A 20,684-nucleotide genomic window follows, 5' to 3' on the forward strand; every position below is an offset into this window, starting at 1 on the left:
GCATGTGTGGTTTTATTCCAGGGACTATTGTGGTAAAAGCTTTACTCTTACCATTTCCTTCCCTCACCTCTCCACCCTATGCACCATTCAAACCAGGAGTTACTGGACTTCTGTGCTGTGGAAACATCTTACGGCTAGTTTTTAATCTTTCTTAGATCTCTCTTGAGAAGAGATAGTGTTTATATTTAACATGAGAGCAAGAGGTTTATACATGGATACAAATCTTTATTTCAAATCCTTTTCAGTTTAATACAGGCTACTTCCAAGACCTGTATTGAGGGATACAAGAAATAGAAATTTGCTTGTTTGGCAAATTTCTGGTAGGTACACCTGCAAATGGCCTGAAGTGGTTCATTGACACAATCATTACCTGGGCAACCTCCCCCCCCCCCCTTCCTCTGCTTTTTTCGAGACAGGACTTCTCTGCAGCTTTGGAGCCTGTCCTGGAACTAGCTCTGTAGACCAGACTGGCCTCGAACTCAGAGATCCACCTGCCTCCCAAGTGTTGGAATTAGAGGCGTGCACCACCACTGTCTGGCTTGCAGCCTTTCTCTTATACTGTCTTTAGATTAAATGTGTCAGGGTTCAAACCTGGTAGACAAGCGCTCTACCACTGAACACACCCGTACTCTTACACTGTTTGTCATGACTCTGTTTATTAATCGGTGTGTTTTATAGTTGTGGAATGATGAACAGTTGTACCCACAGCATAAACATCTCTTTCTGAGCAATGGAATTCTCACTCAGGATCAAAAGTGCAAGAAAGTTTGGCAGGATGAAAAGCACATTTGGTTTCTGAGCTCAAAGCTGTGTCAAGGTTATTGTCGCTTTTTCCAGGGACTGTGAGCAACCTTTGTGAGGGTGGACAGGTCTTCTAGGAAAAACCTTGGGAAGGTTTCCTGGAAGTTGCAGATCTCTTGGTGCTTCAGTTAAACAGAAGAACAGAGCTCGGTGTGGTGAACTTATTTTCTGCATATTTAACAACGCTACAGTGATGCCCTTAGCTGGTTTTTGTGTGCCCATATAGTTTTTTAAGAATAGAAGAATTAGAATTGGATAGAATTAGCTGCTTTTCGTGTTTCAGAATGGAAGGAGTAACCAAAAAATCATAAGCCTACCGCCCAAATGCTGACAAGTTGGCTAAATAAACATTTTCAAAAAGAGATTCCTTCCCAAATACTCAAGATTGACTTCAGTTACAGGCTAAAAAATAGCAAGAAAGACAAAGGGAAACTAAGGCTGTAGATGGATGTAATGTAACGCCTGTTTTTATGTGTATGCTATTTGTAAATTAGAATTTTTAGGGTCAACAAGATGGATCACATGTAAAGTTGTTTGTCGCCAATTCTGATGACCTATATTGGGTCCCTGGGACCCACATGGTGGCAGGAAGAGACCTGATTCTCATAAGTTGTTCGCTGAGCTCTAAGTGTATTCTGTGGTACACACACACACATATATACATATACCCAACACACAAAAGTAATTGTAAAATTATTTTAGGGACAGCAAGATGGTGGTTAAGAGCACCGGCTGTTTGCTCATCCAGCTGTCCAGGGTTTGATTTTCAGCACCCATATGGTGATTTACAATCATCTGTAACTCTAGTCCCAGGGGATCTGATGCCCTCCTGGCCTCCATGGGTACCAGAGATGCACATGGTGCAGACTTGCATGCAAATCATCCATACACACAAAGCGGGGGCGGGGGCATTAAAATGTGAGTACTGGGAATTGGGCTCTGGTTCTTGTGCAGTGTTACTGACGGCTCTCTACAGCATGTCAGTGATGTAACCTTTTAACTTGAGTTTCCAGCTAGAAGTCTTGAGTGAAATTTTTAGCCATTTGTAATTTATCCCCCTGTACTGTCTGCCTATTGCCTCTGTTCCTTTTTCTAACATGCTGTGTTAATTTGTAAAGCAGACGACGTCTACAGTCCGGAGCATCACATGTCAGAGGCGTTAAAGTAGATGCTCTCCTTTAGGTGTGTGTACTGTTCTGTTTCTGTCTTATTTCTGAAGAAACTAAATTGACTGGGCTTTTTCCCTTTATAGGCTCCAGGATTTGCATTTTGCGTTGTATTTAGGAAAGCTGTTCAACTCCGAAATTATTTTTTATATTTTTTTAAATGCATAAATTTTATATTTTTACTTTTAAAGTTGATGTACATAGAAGTTATTTTAGTCTAATGAATAAGGTAAACTATATAGCTTTATTGTTTTTTCCAAATAGCCAGTTGTCCAACATTACTTATTAAATAATCTTTTTGTTTCTGCTTTAAATGTTGCCTTTCTATAAAGCTCTTTTTATACTTCTTTGTATACATTTATATATGTATATATATGTATCATTTAATCATGTTTCTATTTTTTACCTCTTGTCTTGGTCTCAACCTTACTTTTGTGTGGTTTCTCTTTGAGAATATAGTAGGACTAACCTCAGTTACCCTGAAAAATGTCACAGCTCTTGTCACACGTTGCCAGATTATTGAAGACTTCATTTGTCAAATTACACTGTACCCTTGTCTGAAGAACTATTTTTTGAAATAATTCTTTATTATTGTGATTGAAAAATGCTACTTTATTCTTTGATGTAATGAGCCATTTTGTGTGAAATGTCCATTTGAATGATTGCAAGTTTTCTGCTGACATTGAATGTTTAAACTGATGGTATGAAATTACATGATATGTACATATACATAAACTCTTTCAGCATGTATTTGACCTTTGGGTGAAGGGACAGTGCTTTGGTGGGTTTGTTGCAAACATATTCCTCAACTCTCTTTTGCTCTCAGTGAATACGCCTTGTCATACAGTAAATCCAAAGGCATTATTCGGTTGGGTCAAGCATTGTGTTCATGACTGACTTTCTTGTTAAAAGAACCCATTCTGCAAGTTCAAGGGCTATGGCTGTTGTGTCAGTCACTGTGCAGAGAGGGTGAACAAGGAAGCAAGTGCTGTTGACAGGTTTTCTATGTTCGTGATTCTACACTGAGGTACCCTTAACAACTTCCCATCATTTACATTATTTCAAGCTGGGTGTAGAGAAGCCTGCCTGCCTGCAACCCTACTCCTTGTGAAGCAGAGGCAGGAGGATAAGAATCATATTTCTTCACAGTCCCACCTGTCCCCCAATAGTAATTGAATTTCAAGAATTGCTTTCTGAAGATACTGGGCTTTGGTTCCTTGTGTCTCTTGTCTCGCTCTAAGGTTTACAGTCTTTGCCAAGGTGCTGCTATCTCATAGCCCAAATGCAGTGGCTCCAAATCTTAAGGTTTCTATTGCTGTGATAAAACACTGCCCACAAACAAGCTGGGAGGAAAGGGGCTCTTCCAGCTCATGACTCTCAGGGCACACGCTGTTGCTGAGAAAGTCTGAGCAGGAACTCAGAAGAACTGATCGGGAACCTAGAGGCAGAAGCTGATGCACAGGCCATGGAGAAATGCCGCTGACTGACTCGCTCCTCGTGGCTTGCTCAACTTGCTTTCTTACAGCTTCTAGGACCACAAGCCTAGGGATGGCACTACCCACAATGGGCTGGGCCCTCCCACATCAATCAAGAAAATGCACTACAGGCCAATACGATGAGGCCATTTTCTTGGTTAATGTTCCCTCTTTCCAAATGACTCTAGTTTTTGTCAAGTTGCTCTGAAACTAGTCAGCACAGACTGGAACCTTTCAAACCGGGTCAAGGACCTGGAGAGATGATTCATTGGGTCAGGATGCTGAGCAAGCATGAGGGCCCCAGCTCTTAACCCAGCACCCTTGTAAGTTAAATATGCCAGTGATCTGAGTGCCACAGCAAGGCAGAGGCGGGTTGCTTAGACTCAGGTCACCAGCATAACCCCCAGGTTTAGTGAGACCTTCAAAGGAATAGAGTCATAGAGCAGGCCACCCGATGTCCTCCTGTGGCCCTGTGCTTGCAGGTGTACACACACAGCGAGAGAGAGAAGTGGGCCCAAATAATAAACCTTTCCTCTAAGAAAACGTATTGAAAATGGTCATTATGTATTTGACAAAGCAGTATCAAAACATAAATATTAAACTCATATCATTGGCCACCTCTGAGTTCAAGGCCAGCCTGGCCTTCATAGTGACTTCTAAGCCAGCTACTCAAAACAGACAACAGCACAGAACAATGAGAAACACTGTTTATTAGATGTAGCTTATGAGAAGGTATTTGGCATTTTAAGAATATGTTTAGCCAGGTGGTGGTGGCACATACCTTTAATACAAGCTCTCGGGAGGCAGAGACAGGAGGATCTCTGAGTTCGAGGCCAACCTGGTCTACAGAGTGAGTTCTAGGACAGCCAGGACTTACACAGTGAAGCCCTGCTCAGAAAACAAAAATGTTAGAATTTAGTAGTTCATTACTCTGCATCATCAGAAAACCCTGTAATGTTAGGCACCCAAGCAGCTTCCCTTATTTAAGAGAAAACAGACAGTGGAGACAGCAGGAAAAAAAACCCAGCTGCTATCAAGTTCAATCTCAGAACTCTGGTAAAGGTGGAAGAAGACATCTCAGCTTTGCCCTCTGATTTCCTTGTGGGGACACCCCCACCCCCACAATATATACACAGTAAGAATAGAATTTAAAAATAAGTGTAAAAAGTGTTTTATATCTAATCAGAGGAGCCCTCAAAGTGCAGCTGATAATCTCATTCCTTGAGGCTTAGGGAGCCTGGAGCGAGCACTTCCTCTCGCCAGTTTCCAGGGACTTGCGAATGTGTCCTGGACTTGTCAATGATTAAACAACTGTTTGGTGTGACTGCTAAGGCCTGTTTGCCTGCAGTAATACACTTGAACTTGCAAGGCTCAGAAGGCTAAGTCATAGGGATCAAAGGAGCCAAGGCTGAGCTGAGCACGCACTGTAGGAGCTTAGCCTACACATGGGCTGTCTGGAGTCAGCCTGAGCTGAGATAAAGTGAGCTTTAACAACAAAGTGGCAGGGTTGCCTGCCTCTGGGACCTCTTCTGTGTGGACCTGTAGGAAATCCAGAAAGAGCAGCCAGTTTCCCCTTGCAAAATTCAGGATCATTTTTATACCTAGGTAAAGAAAATGTTCTTTTCAAACACTGTAAATCAGACAATAACATTTTCTACTATGCCCAGTTTTTACAATATGTCTCAGAGGTAAAGGACACCTGCCTTGTGCAACCACCATTGACCATCTCCACGACTTCCCCCGATTCCTCCCCAAACTCCCAAGCACTGTTCTGTTTTCTGCGTCTATGACTATAGATCCCTTCTGTGAGTGGAACCATGCAGCACTTGGCTTCTGATACAGTCATTTCCCTTAGCAGAATGTCCCCGCATTCCATCCACCCTGTACTATATGTCAAACTTAGTTCCCCCTTTCAGGTTGAATAATATTCTGCACATCCTTTTCATATTTCGTTTGCCCGTCTCTCTGGGTCGCCTCCACCTTTGTAGTTTTGTAAACAGTATTACTGTAGGCAGTTGATACTCACACAAGTAACATCTTACAGTGCTTGGAACCCTGTCTCCTCCCCAGCTGCCTCCTCCTGCATGTATTGTTACTGTAGCTGAGTCAGCCGTCCGGTATAAAGATAATTTTTACCCCCGACCCTCTTTGCCCTTTCTTCCTTGGCTGGGCAAAGTCCAGCCAGGTTTATTTATAAAGCATTCAAAGCTCATTTAACAAGCCACAGCACTCAGCAAGCCGCCTTTTCACCTGAGTCCCTGCTGGAAAGCACCGGAAAGAGGAGTAACAGGGTAGGCATGGATGAGGATAAAAGCAACAGAGACTCCATCCAGATGAGTATGAAGGGATGTCGAACGAATAATGGGTTTGTTCAGAATGAAGACATCTCAGAGCAGGACCCAGACCCAGACTCCAGGGACACCTCACAGCCCAACGCTGTGAGTATCCTTGCTCCAGAGGAGTCCCACCCCAAGGCCTTGCGGCCCTATGCAGGGATGCCTAAGGAGGTGCTGTTCCAGTTCTCCGGCCAGGCTCGCTACCGAGTGCCCCGGGAGATTCTCTTCTGGCTCATCGTGGTTTCCGTGTTCCTGCTCATTGGGGCCACCATAGCCATCATCGCCATCTCTCCAAAATGCCTTGACTGGTGGCAGGCAGGTCCCATGTACCAGATCTACCCGAGATCTTTTAAGGACAGCGACAAGGATGGGAATGGAGACCTGAAAGGTGCGTGTTAGGAGCTCAGAACCAACCAGGGGAGGGTAGTTTGTTACTCGGATACCTGGTTTCCTTGAAACCGTTTAGTGCTGGGTTGTGCGGCAATCACATTCAGGATGACTGGCACCCTTGTCCCTGGGGTTATCCAAGCTGCACTCAGAAGCCGGCAAGCCTTGCCCTAGATGCAAGGCTGTTTGCTGAAGGCCTGGGAGCCAAAGGGTTTAATCTCTTGCCCACTAAGCCGATGCACATCTTCATTCGCTCGTTAATCCTCCTAAAACCGCTGACTTTGTGGCTACATGTTTCTGTTGAGACTGCCCTTTCTGGTATAGGACATAGCTCATCTGGCTGGGAGTTTATTGATAAATACATCACGTTATACAAATGTGATGTCGCCTTGAGGGAAAGACTGTCTTCAAGTTTCAGTCCTGAGAAATAAGAGAAGGCTAGAAGGCCCAACAATGTGTTAGCTGCTAAAGAAAGGGTTCTCTAGAACAATACCCATATCAGTGGAAAAATAAAACCAAAATTTTGCATTTTTAAAGTTAAACTAATAATGTTTCATAAGTAAGCACGTATCCTTATAATTGAGTGCTCCTTCCGGCCATATTAAAATTGAAACTGCCTGACCGTGGGTATAAACTGGATTGGTTGGTAAAGTCAACAGGGTTGCTGCAGTGAAAAGGCCGGGTGCTATCCTGCTGGCCTCTAATACCAGACCTCAGGAGGTGGAGGAAGGAAGATTGCCGTGAGTTCAAGAACGGACTGGGTTCCTCCCTCCACTCCCCCAAAAATCAAAACCGAAAGAGAGAAAGAGGGAGGGAGAATGGATGAAAACAGGGTGCAGTAAGAAGAAATAAACTAGCAAGAAAGTTTTTTTTTTTAAACAATGATGATTTGTTTAAAGAAAACAGCAAGATGATATGATAGAGTGTGAGAAGGGATGGCCTAATCTGTTTACAATGCTACGTGTTCTAAACCCCCAACTTTTCCTAATAACTAATGAAAGCCTTTTTCTTTTTTTTTTTTTGAATTTTTTTTTTTTTTTTTGAGACAGGGTTTCTCTGTAGCTTTTTTGGTTCCTGTCCTGGAACGAGCTCTTGTAGACCAGGCTGGCCTCGAACTCACAGAGATCCGCCTGCCTCTGCCTCCCGAGTGCTGGGATTAAAGGCGTGCGCCACCACTGCCCGGCACCTTTTTCTTTTTTTGGACTTCATAGCACCGCTTCCAGTTTGACCTCTCCCTCCTTCTCTGCCTCTTTCCCCATATGCTCAGTGCCTACTTCACTCCTAGAACAGTCTTCTTCCGGCGTGACTGTCGGAGACGAGTGTATCTGTCCTCTAAGGTGCAGCTCGAAGCCACTGCCTTCGTTAGTCTCCGGGTTACACCTCCATCATTCTACTGGCACTGCGGACGTTTGTGGCCTCCTTGGCACTGCCTGTGAGCACCAGCTGCATCGTAGTCCCCCCAAGACAGCATAAACCCAGGGACACACTTCCTACCTCCTGGCTGCCTTCCTAGGCTGCTCCTAGTAGTCCCCAAGTTCCCACAAGCTTGCAGTTTCTACTCAGTTCTTGTGTGTTCATTTCTGCTTTTTCTTTGGGGGAACAGCTGCTTCCTGTTACTCCAGAGGTACTGGTCCTCAAAGTCAAGGATGCTGTTGCTCTGAAGAAACCACCCAGGTTTGATTTTAGGGGTTTTGTTCTGCCTCCCCAAGTGTAGGACTGGGACCTCCAGTCCCTTAGTATCTCTCCATCCCTTAGTTTTCCTCTCTTGTCCTCTCTCTTTCCTCCCTCCCTTCCGTGTGCTGGAGCATACACCTGCCTCCCCTCTCCTGCTTCTGTATACTCAGCCCTGGGCTTGCTTCTGGTTTAATGGAAGTGTTTCTGTTGCCTATTGATACTCTGACATGTGACAGCCAACTGTAAAGACAACACAAATAAACAGCCTGCAGTACTGGAACCACTTAGATCCCGCTGGTGCTGGAGTGAGCCTGGGCCCGGGCAGCCCGAACAAACCCAGCTCAGTCCCCGCTCCCAACAGGCCATTTCAAGAGCGATAGAGAAAGGCAAAAAAGGAGATTGATTCAGTAGGGCCACACCAGGAAGAAGTCCACGTTCAGGGCTCCTGACGCAAAGCTTAGGTTCGCATAGAAGGCAAGAGGCCAGTCAGCTAAGCAGTACTGGCAAAGGTGTGGTTCCATCTGTGATTGACTCATCATTCTACAGACCCGTGATCCTTCCTGGTGCTCCAGCAAGTGCTCAGAGCTAGAAGTCCTCCCCAGGAGACAAGCTCCCCCTGTGGCTGCAACAGGCTTCAAGCTTTTCCTTCCCCCAGCAAGAGGTTTTTTTTCCCCTCCCTGCGGGGGGTGGGAGGGAGATGCTAATTCCTTAGGGACTCTTGTTTCAGTAGTAGTAATCAAAGTGTGTCTCTAGAATGTTTTCTTCCAGGGCTCAGGTGACTCTGCTTTGGTCTCCTGCTTGCTTAGGTGTGACCTCTGACATACTTTAGGAAAGCTCAGGGGAGACACAGAGAAAACTACCGGCTCCAGTCCCCACATCTGTGTTTAGGACCATGAAGGAAAAGCCACAGTAGCTAGTCATCCCAGCTCAACTTCCCTAGGCCTCCCCTGCAAGCCTAGACCTCTTATGTATGAACTCCTGCCTTCCTACTAAGTGAACAGGGGACAGGCCCTCAGACACCGCTCTAAAGACTGCCCGGGAGAAGAACATGAAGCCTGGCAAATACTGGCACGTGCCTGTCTTCTACCTCGGCGCTAGATTTTTGCCAATCCCTCTTCTCCACATAACAGGTCTCACGATTTGCTGAGTTATTTACTCATTTATTGTGCTGGAACCCAGACTTACCCTGCGAGACCCCACCTGGGACTTTCCTCATCAGCTCCTCTGCCTCAGATGGTCAGGGCTAACACCCTGGTCCATAAGGCACCTTGCACATCTCCATCCAGTCCAGCATCACCCCATGCCTGCCTCTTTACATTGCTGTAGCATCACCATGCAAGGTTTTGGGTTTGTTATTTTTAAAGGTAAAATCGATTTTAATAATATGTTTTGTTTAACCCAATGCCTTTTCTGTATCAGTATATCAGCATAAAATATTATTGACATATTTTGAATTCTTCCTTTTTGTACCATGTCTTAAAAATCTGGTTTGTGACTTCTGTTCCCTCCAGCGCATCTCAACCCAGATGAGCCGTATTATAACTTCAGTAGCCACATGTAGCAAATTGCTTTGGTTTGGACAAGTGCCTTCCTAACTATCTGGAGCAAATGTTACTTAGTTCCTTGGCACCTAGCTCAGCACCTGTTGTGAACCACCTACAATCTTGATTATAAAGATGAAAATCGCTGGGCGATGGTGGTGCACATATTTAATCCCAGCACTCGAGGCAGAGACAGGTGCTCTCTGTGAGTTCAAGGACAGCTTAGTCTACAGAGCTAGTTCCAGGACAGCTAGGACTGTTACACAGAGACACCCTGTCTCAAAAACAAAACAAGACAAACGAAAAAACCGATGAAAATCGAGATCAAACCAATGTAGCTCAGGTAGAGAGGGCTTGCCTAGCTCCGCATTTGATCTCCCTCTCTGCATAAACTAGGCATGATGCTCCATGCTTGTACGTAATCCCAACACCATGTGTGCTGAGCCTGTGTCTGTGTGTCTGTGTGTCTGTGTGTCTGTGTGCGTGTCTGTGACCAGTTGCAGAGGCAGGAAAATCAGAAGTTTAAGGTCATTCTGGGTTACACAGTAAGTTTGAAGCCAGCCTGGATGGTATACTTGAGACCCTTTCTCAAATGAGTGTGTGGGTGTGTGTACACACTGTATATTTATGTATGTATGTATATATATTATACATAATATATGACATTAAAGAATTTTAAAATAAGTATTTGTATTAAAGGTAAAAAGTTATGCTAGGAGATTGATACTATTCACAGAACTAGATTACTGTCTGAATTTTACTCAAATTCAATAGAATTGCAAATATTTTGGCCTTTCATATAAAAAATTTTATTTTAGACATATTTTGTTTTATTTTTTAAAATTTTTTTTAATTTATGTATAGAAATACAGGTTTTTTTTTTGTTTTTTTTTTTTTGTTTTTCGAGACAGGGTTTCTCTGTGGTTTTGGAGCCTGTCCTGGAACTAGCTCTTGTAGACCAGGCTGGTCTCGAACTCACAGAGATCCACCTGCCTCTGCCTCCCGAGTGCTGGGATTAAAGGAGTGCGCCACCACCGCCCGGCAGAAATACAGTTATTAAATTACATATTGAGTAACATTATGATAGGATATTTTTGTTTGTTTGTTTCAAGACAGGGTTTCTTTGTAGCTATGGTGCCTGTCCTGGAACTAGCTCTTGTAGACCAGGCTGGCCTCAAACTCACAGAAATTTGCCTGCCTCTGCCTCCCGAGTGCTGAGATTAAAGACATGTGCCACCACTGACCGGCCCTTTATATAGTTTTAAACAGAAGAAAAAGGAACCTTTTCATCTTATAAAGTACCTTCCCCCAAAACAAATTTTTTAAAAATGTACTTTTTCTAAGCGGGTCATTTACACAAACGTGCTCAGTAGTAACCATGTCCAATTTCTATCTGTGTAATTAGACAGGTGTTAAGTGTGGGTACTATCTAAAATTTAGAAAACTTGAGAGTGGTGGCACCCTCCTTTAGTCCTAAAGGAAGGAAGGAAGGGAGGGAGGGAGGGAGGGAGGGAGACAAAGAAAAGGCAGTTTTAGGTGATATAGAAGAAAAGAATGAAAAGGACCCATGGATCATGAAAAAAATCTAAAGCTATTTAGTTTTCTAGTTTCAGCTCCATTATCCCTTTTTCTCTCTTCATAAGGATATATGAATTCAACTTTCTGAGTATTGAAAATAGTAAGAATCTTTAAAAAAAAAAACCAACAGCCCACTGTGCTATTCCTATGAGGCAGAGGTTGTGAGAAAATAGGCTTCCTTTCTGACCATTAGACATTTTTAGCTCCCCCTTATTTTCTTTTGAATGCTTCAAATAAAGAAACCAAAGCAGCGTGTGCTCATGTCCTTGGCTCTTTGCTCAGGTATCCAAGAGAAGCTGGACTACATCGCCTCTTTAAACATAAAAACCATTTGGGTCTCTTCCTTCTACAAATCATCTTTGAAAGATTTCAGATATGGCATTGAGGACTTCCAAGAGATTGACCCTATTTTTGGAACAATGAAAGATTTTGAGGATCTGGTTGCGGCTATACATGACAAAGGTAAAGGGCAATGAGAAATGTAGGGGATGTTCCACAGGTGGAGAGCATCATGCCTCCAGTTCACACCTACCCACCTTCCCCTTGAAGTGTGGGGAAATCCTTCACACAGGTGGAGAGCATCATGCCTCCGGTTCACACCTACCCACCTTCCCCTTGAAGTGTGGGGATGCTTTTCACAGGGGGAGAGCATCATGCCTCCAGTTCACACCTACCCATCTTCCCCTTGAAGTGTGGGGATGCTTTTCACAGGGAGAGAGCATCATGCCTCCGGTTCACACCTACCCATCTTCCCCTTGACTGTCCTTCTTTCCACATGATCTGTTCCTAACATTTGAAATGTTTTTATTCATTAGGCTTAAAGTTAATAATCGATTTCATACCAAACCACACCAGTGACCAACATCCTTGGTTTCAATTGAGTAGGAACCGGAATGGGAAGTACACTGATTACTACATCTGGCAGAACTGCACTCATGAAAATGGTGTAACAATCCCTCCCAACAACTGGGTAAGGATGGCCGATGAGCAGACCGAAATTGGGAAGCTCTAGACTTACTAAGCTATGGTGTCTTTAAGGAAAAGCATCAAATGATGTAGTTTAGAAATAGAAAACTTTTCCCAAATGGCCGTTAGGCTTCTGACTTCATTGTTGAGCTGATGTTCTGGTCAGTGGTCCTCTCATCACCAGCATCTTCTTCCCTTTTGCCTGCACATCCCTCCTGGTCCAGCACAGGTTCTGGGGCTCTTGGATGGAGATAGGAAAACAACAGTCTTTTTTTCTGCTGTTTTTTTATCATTCTCCAGGACCCTTTGCCTCTTTGACTTTTTGGTGGTCGTTCTTTCATTTTCCAAGATAGGGTTTCTCTGTAAAACAGCCCCGGCTGTCCTGGAACTCTCTCTATAGACCAGGCTGGCCTTGAGCTCACAGAGATCCGCCTGCCTCTGCCTCCCAAGTGCTGGTATTAAAGGCATGTGCCACCCCTGCCCAGCACCTCTTTGACTTTTTGACCTCCATGCTGGACAGCATCGTAAGCAACACAGTCATCACTTTTTCCTTTCCTGAACCTTGGTGCTGAGCCTCCGGATACTTCCTAGTGTCATCACCCCCTCCTGAACCACAAGGGAGGGTAACTGAGTCCAGGTGATCAGCTTGGTCTGTCTTTCAACTCCCTGCTGCCTCTCTCCCTCCCTAGCGTTCTTAGCAGCAAATGTCACTCAGAGAGTCTAGAAGTCGTCGTTCTTCCCACTTGCTCCTTCTGCAACAGGCGAGGTCCTTTCTGTCAAGAAGGCCAGTTCTAGCAAATCAGAGCCCATACATGCATCTAAACCTGAGTTTTAGATGATTAGTGAATAAATTTTTAGCATAAAATATTGTATGGGCCAGTTTTTATTCATTTCTTTCTTTTTTTTTTTTCTGAGACAGGGTTTCTCTGTAGCTCCAGAGCTTGTCCTGGAACTAGCTCTTGTAGACCAGGTTGACCTCGAACTCACAGAGATCTGCCTGCCTCTGCCTCCTGAATGCTGGGATTAAAGGTGTGCACCACCACTGCCCAGCTAGGCTAGGTTTTAGATCTTCATATTCAACCTACTGCAAATAAAAAATTTTTATATTTGATGAAAAATTGCAAAGGGACTGAACTGGCTACGGACAGTTAGCTGATCATTCTTCCTGAAAATGCAGTCATTGTGTTAGGCGGTAAGATTAATACAGAGAGCTCATGAAATATAAAAGACGATGTGTGAGAGTTGTGTGTCAATTCCCTATTTTTACACAAGAGTCTGGAGCACCTGCTCTTTTGATGTATGACAGGGTCTTGGAACCAGCCTTCACAGTGACCCTGAAGACTGGGCCTACTGGTTCACTATGTGCTGTCCCTGAGAGTCAGGTTTGCTAGGCACTCTAGTCCAGCAGACTAGCTGCCTCTCTCCTCCTCAGACATGGTCCTCCCGCTCCGGTCTGTGTCTCTCTTGCTTTCTTCCAAGTCATTTATTCTTGATTTTTGTGCCACACTAGAGCTTCTCCACTTCTCACCCTGACCTTCTCTGCTGGTCCTTGGGCACCAACTTTCAGCCTACACACTCCCAAAGTCTGCAGGCTTCGTGCCTGACTATGTGCCCGCTCTGTAACTGCCCGGCCTCCGAGCTCAGTGCATGATGCCACTGTGCAGCCCTTGGCACACAGTGTTACCGTGTTAACCAACCCATCTCCAAATTAACCCCTTGTTAAAAGGCCATTAGCGAGCATTTATTAAGCTTATTGTGTGCAAGCTGTCTATTAAGGGTCTACATTCATTAATTCATCATGTCTACCCATCCAATTCTACGAATTAGATTTTAGTTCCTGTGTTGCACATAGAGTGAGGTCACAGAGGTCATATCTAGTGCAACCCCACAGTCTGCTTCTAAAACTTACCACTCACACGTGAGACCAAACTCTCCCTGGACTACAGCACTCGACAGTTGCTTCTTTTTCTATCACTTTTTCCATCCTTCCATCAGTTTTTCACTTGTAGGTAAGGTTGATTTTCTAATGTAAAAAGTTATCCTGGAGAGGTGGCTCAGTGGTAAGAGCACTGGCTGCTCTTCCAGAGAACCCAGGTTCTGTTCCCAGCACCCACACAGCAGCTCACATTAAAAAGTGAGCACATACAAATAGGTGTGTGCTTATATATAAATATGACACATTACTACTCAGCAACGGAATGGGGGCTGGAGAGATTGTTCCATTGTCAAGAGCACTGGCTGCTCTTCCAGAGGACCTGGGTTCAATTCCCAGCAACCCAGGACAGCTCACAACCATGGCAGCTTCCAGCTCCTGCCCCAGACACACATACAGTGCACAGACGTACATGTAAATAAAACATCATGTATGACTTCCCTGTCTGCATGTCTTCCTGCACACCAGAAAAGGGCACCAGATCTCATTAGAGATAGTTGTGAGCCACCATGTGGATGCTGGGAATTGAACTTAGGACCTCTGGAAGAATAGCCAGTGATGTTAACCTCTGAGCCATCTCTCCAACTCAACATGCAGTCGTGTTCCTGATCCCTTCTAGAAAGAAGTCATGTTGTCAAACACATCTGAGTCCTGGTGCTTGAAGTCCCAGACTTTTATTCTGGAAGACCAGGAGAGTTTTAAGTGACTGGGTCCAATACAAACTCCTGACTTCATGTCTCAAGACCAATATAGGCTTTCTTTCTCCATAATTGGCTTCACATGCAGGAGTCTTGAGCCTGAACAGCAGATCCGAGAAAATATGTTAGGAATGGCTGTTCCTTAAGTTGATCTTGTTCTGAGCTTGAGAGCACTAGCTGGCATTGTGGTTGTTAGGAATGGTGTCTACTTGATAAGTACTTCATAACCACTTTTGTGGAGCATTAGGGTAAAGTTTGGGATTCTCCCTGGAAAGACAACCCCTAGGATTTATACACTGCCTCATGGGCCTGGGATGGCAAAGTCACAGCTTTGTGGACAAGGGCAGAGTAGGGATGAGTGAGAGAATGATGCCCTCCTTTCCCTGTTTGCTAGCTGAGCGTGTATGGGAACTCCAGTTGGCACTTTGACGACGTACGAAAGCAATGTTATTATCACCAGTTTTTGAAAGAGCAACCTGATTTAAATTTCCGAAATCCTGCTGTTCAAGAGGAAATAAAGGTGAGTGCAGACACACATACAGACTTTCCCACTCGTGGGAAGCTAGGTGGTTATTTCAAACGCTCGCTGTAGAACGAACTTCTGTGTGGGCAAAATCAAGATGTGTCACTAAATTCTCAGGTTAAGGTGTCAAGTGCAAATATTTACATGTGCTGGTGACTCCTTTCTTCATCTAAGCCAGAATACTGTAAATAACAGGGGACCTAACCTGGAGGTGATCTTTGGCCTGAGGCAATTGGCTAGTGTGTTGGGGGTGAGGGGGAGTGGTGGTGGGGGAGAGTAAGTAGGGAAAAGCAGGCTTTGGGGGCTGGTTTCTACATGTGCAGTGGGGCTCTGGGGGAATTGTTTGCCTTTTTCTGGTCTCAGATCCTCAGCCTGTGAAGCACAGTTGCTGGCGATATTGCGTTGTTCACAAGATGAGACGAGATAACCCATGCATAGTGCTTCTGCATTTGCTCAGTAAATACTGGCATATGGCTGGCTGTGTGCCAGGCCCTGTCCTGAGCATTGAGAATTTGACAGTGGGTAAAAAGTTCATCTCTCAGCTGGTGTCTGGGACACCAAGGGGGCAATGACATCACTGCACACATGATACTTCAAATGGTGCTGAATGTTCTCTCAGGGAAGGGGCATTGCTGTAGCAGGAAGAGCAGCCCTTGGGAAGGATGCTGCTGAATTGAGAAATGGAGCAATTTCAATGGAGTCTAGGGACTGAGAGTTCCAGGGGCGTGCGTGCACGCACGTGTGTATGTATGTGTGTGTGCAAAGGCCTCAAGTTGAATTTTAAATTTTAGATACTGAATTATGCAATTTGGGGGAATATGTCCACCAAAGAACATTTGTTGGTTACTTGAAATTAAAATTTAACTCAGCGTCCTATAAATTAACTGGCAGCCCCTCTTGCGAGCTGGCAGGGAGCCAGCCGTCAGATCTGCAAGGTGCATGCTGAGTCACTGAAGGTCCCTCTGCACATGGGATGGGAGGCTCCTGCTGCACCTCAGGGAATAGACCCTGTTCCCACTCTCCATACTGCTGTGGGTGCAGTGGGTGGGAATTTAGGGGAGTTGGGTAGAGCTAGGGGGATGCAGGTAGGGAGGAGACAGGACAGACTAGAGAGCTGTAGGCAGCTCTTGTAGAAGCCCAACTGTCCATAAAAGCTTGGGTTTCTTTCTGGGCCCTTAATCTGTCCCGTCTTTGTACACACCGTTTTCTATGCCAGGACCACTGGCTACTGTAGCTTTGTAGTGAGTTTTGAAAACAAAAAGTGCCAGTGTGCCAGGCATGGTGATTGCCTTAAGACGGAGGCAGGAGGATCTCTGAGAATTCAAAAATCAGCCTGGTCTATATAGTGAGTTCCAGGACAGCCAAAGCTACAAACAAGGCCCTAATAAGCAAGCAAACAAATAAATATGAATTAAACCTTGTTTTGGATATCAAGCGACTATTCTGAGTTCCTTGCATTTCCATATGAATTCTTGCAGCAGTGTCTCAGTTGTGCCAAGAAGCCTGCTGGCATTTTCCTAAGAGCTGCATCAAGCCTGTAGCGCATTTGGAGGCACGTTGCCATTTTCATATTAGACCTTCTGATCTGTGGGCGTGCTATGCCTTCCCATTTGTTTAAGTGCCCTCCAATTTATTTCTACAACGTTTTATAGTTTCAGAAAAGAGGTCCTTCTGTTTTCTTTTCCCTCCTTCCTCTTTCCCTCCCTCCCTCTCTCCCTTCCTTCCTTCTTCTTTTCTTTCTTCATTCTTTCTAGTTTTTCTCATTCTAGACAAGTCCTTTGCGGCTGAGCTACCCCCACCCCACTCTGGCCGTCCGCCTTCCCTTTCAGATGTTCGTTCCTGTGGAGTCCTCAAACTTAAGACCGTGTTTGCACTGTGAGGTCTCAATGAGTTGCTTGGGAGTCTGTTCTAGAAGTGGGCATCTTGAGTCAGGGCACTCTTACTCCAGTGAGCTTGGGAGGAGGTAGTTACGGTCAGCAGGCTAAGGGCCAGTTTTAATCTGGTTTTATAGACGCTCCTCCGTTATCAAAGTTCACGGAGACATCCCTCGCCCTGCCCATGCTTCCTAGTCACTATGTGACGGGTAATTTACCAGGCTCTGTTGATGCTCTTAAGGGATCATAGAGAAGGAACCTCCCGGAGGTAAAGTGCTGTTTCTTGGGAGACAGGAGCAGGATTCAAACCTAGGTTTGGGGACTGGAGTTCACCATCCCGATTGCATCCCCGGTCCTGTGCTGAGGCACGGTTTCTCTCTGTGTGCTCTTCTTTACTTGCAGTCTTCAGTTAGACATTCATAAATATGCCAAGTTGAGCAGGCAGTGGACTCTCCGGGCCCCGGGAGTGACAGTGATGGGTTGTCTGGAGATGTTTAAATGAGTGTTGCATATTTTGACACAATGTGCTGGTAGCTATATTAATGATTCTTTGACTACCTGAACTGTGCTCTTGTGGGCATCCAGGTGAAAAGAATTCTTACTAACTAACCCCCTAGAATGTCTCCTCCCCCGCCCCAGTCTGGGCCATTACTACCTTATCCAGAGGTTACTTATTATTTGGAAGGCAAGTCAAGATTCACTACGAGGAGTAACTAAGAAATGCCGAGAGGCTGAGACAAGGGAGGCTCCGGCACTGACCTTTCTCAGAGGGCTCTCCTGACACCCTCTGCTCCCCCAACACACACGGTTTATCTGTGGGGTGGAGCTGAGCAGGTTAATAATTTGCACCTTAGATGGTTAGTAGCAACGAGGCGTCTGGATATAGCGACTTGACCTTCTGAAGCCTGAGCCTTCTCCCCTAGCTGCCAGCATCTGCCTTCCCCCATAGCAGCCTGGTACACAGGGGAGGGATCTTCCTACCAGATTTCTTCCCTTCCCACTGCTGGGAACTCAGGCTCTGAGGGCTTTTCCCTGGAGAAGTTAGAAGGCCCCGAGGCGCTTCTATTAGTAGTGACTTATATTAGATACACTTTATTAGTATATACTATTAGATAGTAGTGACTTACATTAGATACACTTTATTAGTATACACTTCCAGTCACTCTGGTTTCTTCCCACCTTCCAAATCAATCCCCTCCCCCTTTTCGATAAGGAACCAGAGCAGGTTACAGTGACCTAGTGGGATAGCCAGGGCCCTTAGCGTGAGACTCCTGGTCATCTTGCCTCTGTCTGAGCTCAGAGTGATCTTGGACCAGTGATACAGAAAGGCTGAGCCCTGGAGTGAGGAAATGGCTCTTAACTGGGGGTGAAAAGCCGAGAGGCACTCCCTGCTCGATATTAGAGCCCATAGCTGAATGTGGACTCTGCCCTGCCCCTAGTAAGCACAGGACTGCTGGAGATAAGCACCACAATTCAAAATACAGTTCACTGCCTGCTTTAAATGCCAGCCCCATGACTTGTCAATAATAATAGCATAATATTGCACTCCTGTGTGCCATTGCTTCATTCTCCTTATGCATGCATCTGATGGTGTGTGATGTGTTGGCTGTGGGCTAGGACATGGTGTTCTCATCTGATGGTGTGTGGTGTGTTGGCTGTGAGTTAGGACATGGTGTTCTCATCTGATGGCGTGTGGGGTGTTGTTTGTGAGTTAGGAGATGGTGTTCTCATCTGATGGTATGTGGTGTGTTGGCTGTGGGCTAGGGCATGGTGTTCTCATCTGATGGTGTGTGGTGTGGTGTGGTGAGTTAGGAGATGGTGTTCTCATCTGATGGCGTGTGGTGTGGTGTGGTGAGTTAGGAGATGGTGTTCTCATCTGATGATGTGTGGTGTGCTGGCTGTGAGTTAGGAGATGGTGTTCTCATCTGATGGCGTGTGGGGTGTTGTTTGTGGGTTAGGAGATGGTGTTCTCATCTGATGGTGTGTGGTGTGTTGTTTGTGGGTTAGGAGATGGTGTTCTCATCTGATGGTGTGTGGGGTGTTGTTTGTGGGTTAGGAGATGGTGTTCTCATCTGATGGTGTGTGGTGTGTTGGCTGTGAGTTAGGACATGGTGTTCTCATCTGATGGCGTGTGGGGTGTTGTTTGTGAGTTAGGAGATGGTGTTCTCATCTGATGGTATGTGGTGTGTTGGCTGTGGGCTAGGGCATGGTGTTCTCATCTGATGGTGTGTGGTGTGGTGTGGTGAGTTAGGAGATGGTGTTCTCATCTGATGGCGTGTGGTGTGGTGTGGTGAGTTAGGAGATGGTGTTCTCATCTGATGATGTGTGGTGTGCTGGCTGTGAGTTAGGAGATGGTGTTCTCATCTGATGGTGTGTGGGGTGTTGTTTGTGGGTTAGGAGATGGTGTTCTCATCTGATGGTGTGTGGTGTGTTGTTTGTGGGTTAGGAGATGGTGTTCTCATCTGATGGTGTGTGGGGTGTTGTTTGTGGGTTAGGAGATGGTGTTCTCATCTGATGGTGTGTGGTGTGTTGTTTGTGGGTTAGGAGATGGTGTTCTCATCTGATGGCGTGTTGTGTTTTTGCTGTGGGCTAGGGCATGGTGTTCTCATCTGATGGTGTGTGGTGTGGTGTGGTGAGTTAGGAGATGGTGTTCTCATCTGATGGTGTGTGGTGTGGTGTGGTGAGTTAGGAGATGGTGTTCTCATCTGATGATGTGTGGTGTGCTGGCTGTGAGTTAGGAGATGGTGTTCTCATCTGATGGCGTGTGGGGTGTTGTTTGTGGGTTAGGAGATGGTGTTCTCATCTGATGGTGTGTGGTGTGTTGTTTGTGGGTTAGGAGATGGTGTTCTCATCTGATGGTGTGTGGTGTGTTGTTTGTGGGTTAGGAGATGGTGTTCTCATCTGATGGCGTGTGGGGTGTTGTTTGTGGGTTAGGAGATGGTGTTCTCATCTGATGGTATGTGGTGTGTTGTTTGTGGGTTAGGAGATGGTGTTCTCATCTGATGGTGTGTGGTGTGTTGTTTGTGGGTTAGGAGATGGTGTTCTCATCTGATGGCGTGTTGTGTTTTGGCTGTGGGCTAGGGCATGGTGTTCTCATCTGATGGTGTGTGATGTGTTGGCTGTGGGTTAGGAGATGGTGTTTTCTCATCTGATGGTGTGTGGTGTGCTGGCTGTGGGCTAGGAGATGGTGGTTGGAAGATAGACACGTTATAGCTGTCAAGCATTTGTATTCTAGAGGAGAGGTAAGCAACAGAATAGAAACCACAGCAAAACATGCTGATTGTCCTGGCAGAATGAAGTGGGCAAATAGATGCCCAAACTGGATATGGAGCAGGCAAGGTTGGGGCAGGGAGTTGCAAGAAGGCAGTGGGGCTCAGTGACTGGACTGGAATAAGAAGGCAGTGGTGCTCAGTGACTGGACTGGAATAAGAAGGCAGTGGGGCTCAGTGACTGGACTGGAATAAGAAGGCAGTGGGGCTCAGTGACTGGACTGGAATAAGAAGGCAGTGGGGCTCAGTGACTGGACTGGAATAAGAAGGCAGTGGGGCTCAGTGATTGGACTGGAATAAGCCCAGTGAAGAGGCATTTTGGTGGGGCTGGAGGAAGGAGAATGGAATTCAAGCAGAGGAAAAATCATGTAATTTTGAGGTGCTGGCAGTTAATCTATATGGCTAGGATGTGGTGTACATGGCAGGACATGTGACTCAATGACACTAAGTCACCCAGTGATCA

General features: G+C 45.6%; 1 protein-coding gene across 1 annotated transcript in view; it reads left to right on the top strand.

The window, feature by feature from the left end:
* Positions 1–5,739: 5,739 nt before the first annotated feature.
* Slc3a1 (solute carrier family 3 member 1) overlaps positions 5,740–20,684 on the top strand; it is a 35,150-nt gene continuing 20,205 nt past the window's right edge. Inside the window, exons 1-4 of the mRNA XM_075955568.1 lie at positions 5,740–6,166; positions 11,241–11,420; positions 11,774–11,928; positions 14,950–15,075. Coding sequence (XP_075811683.1) covers positions 5,740–6,166; positions 11,241–11,420; positions 11,774–11,928; positions 14,950–15,075 — 888 coding nt within the window. The remainder of the gene's footprint in view (positions 6,167–11,240; positions 11,421–11,773; positions 11,929–14,949; positions 15,076–20,684) is intronic.

Source organism: Microtus pennsylvanicus, chromosome 21 (genome assembly GCF_037038515.1).
Source record: "Microtus pennsylvanicus isolate mMicPen1 chromosome 21, mMicPen1.hap1, whole genome shotgun sequence".
NCBI classification, from domain to species: Eukaryota; Metazoa; Chordata; class Mammalia; order Rodentia; family Cricetidae; genus Microtus; species Microtus pennsylvanicus.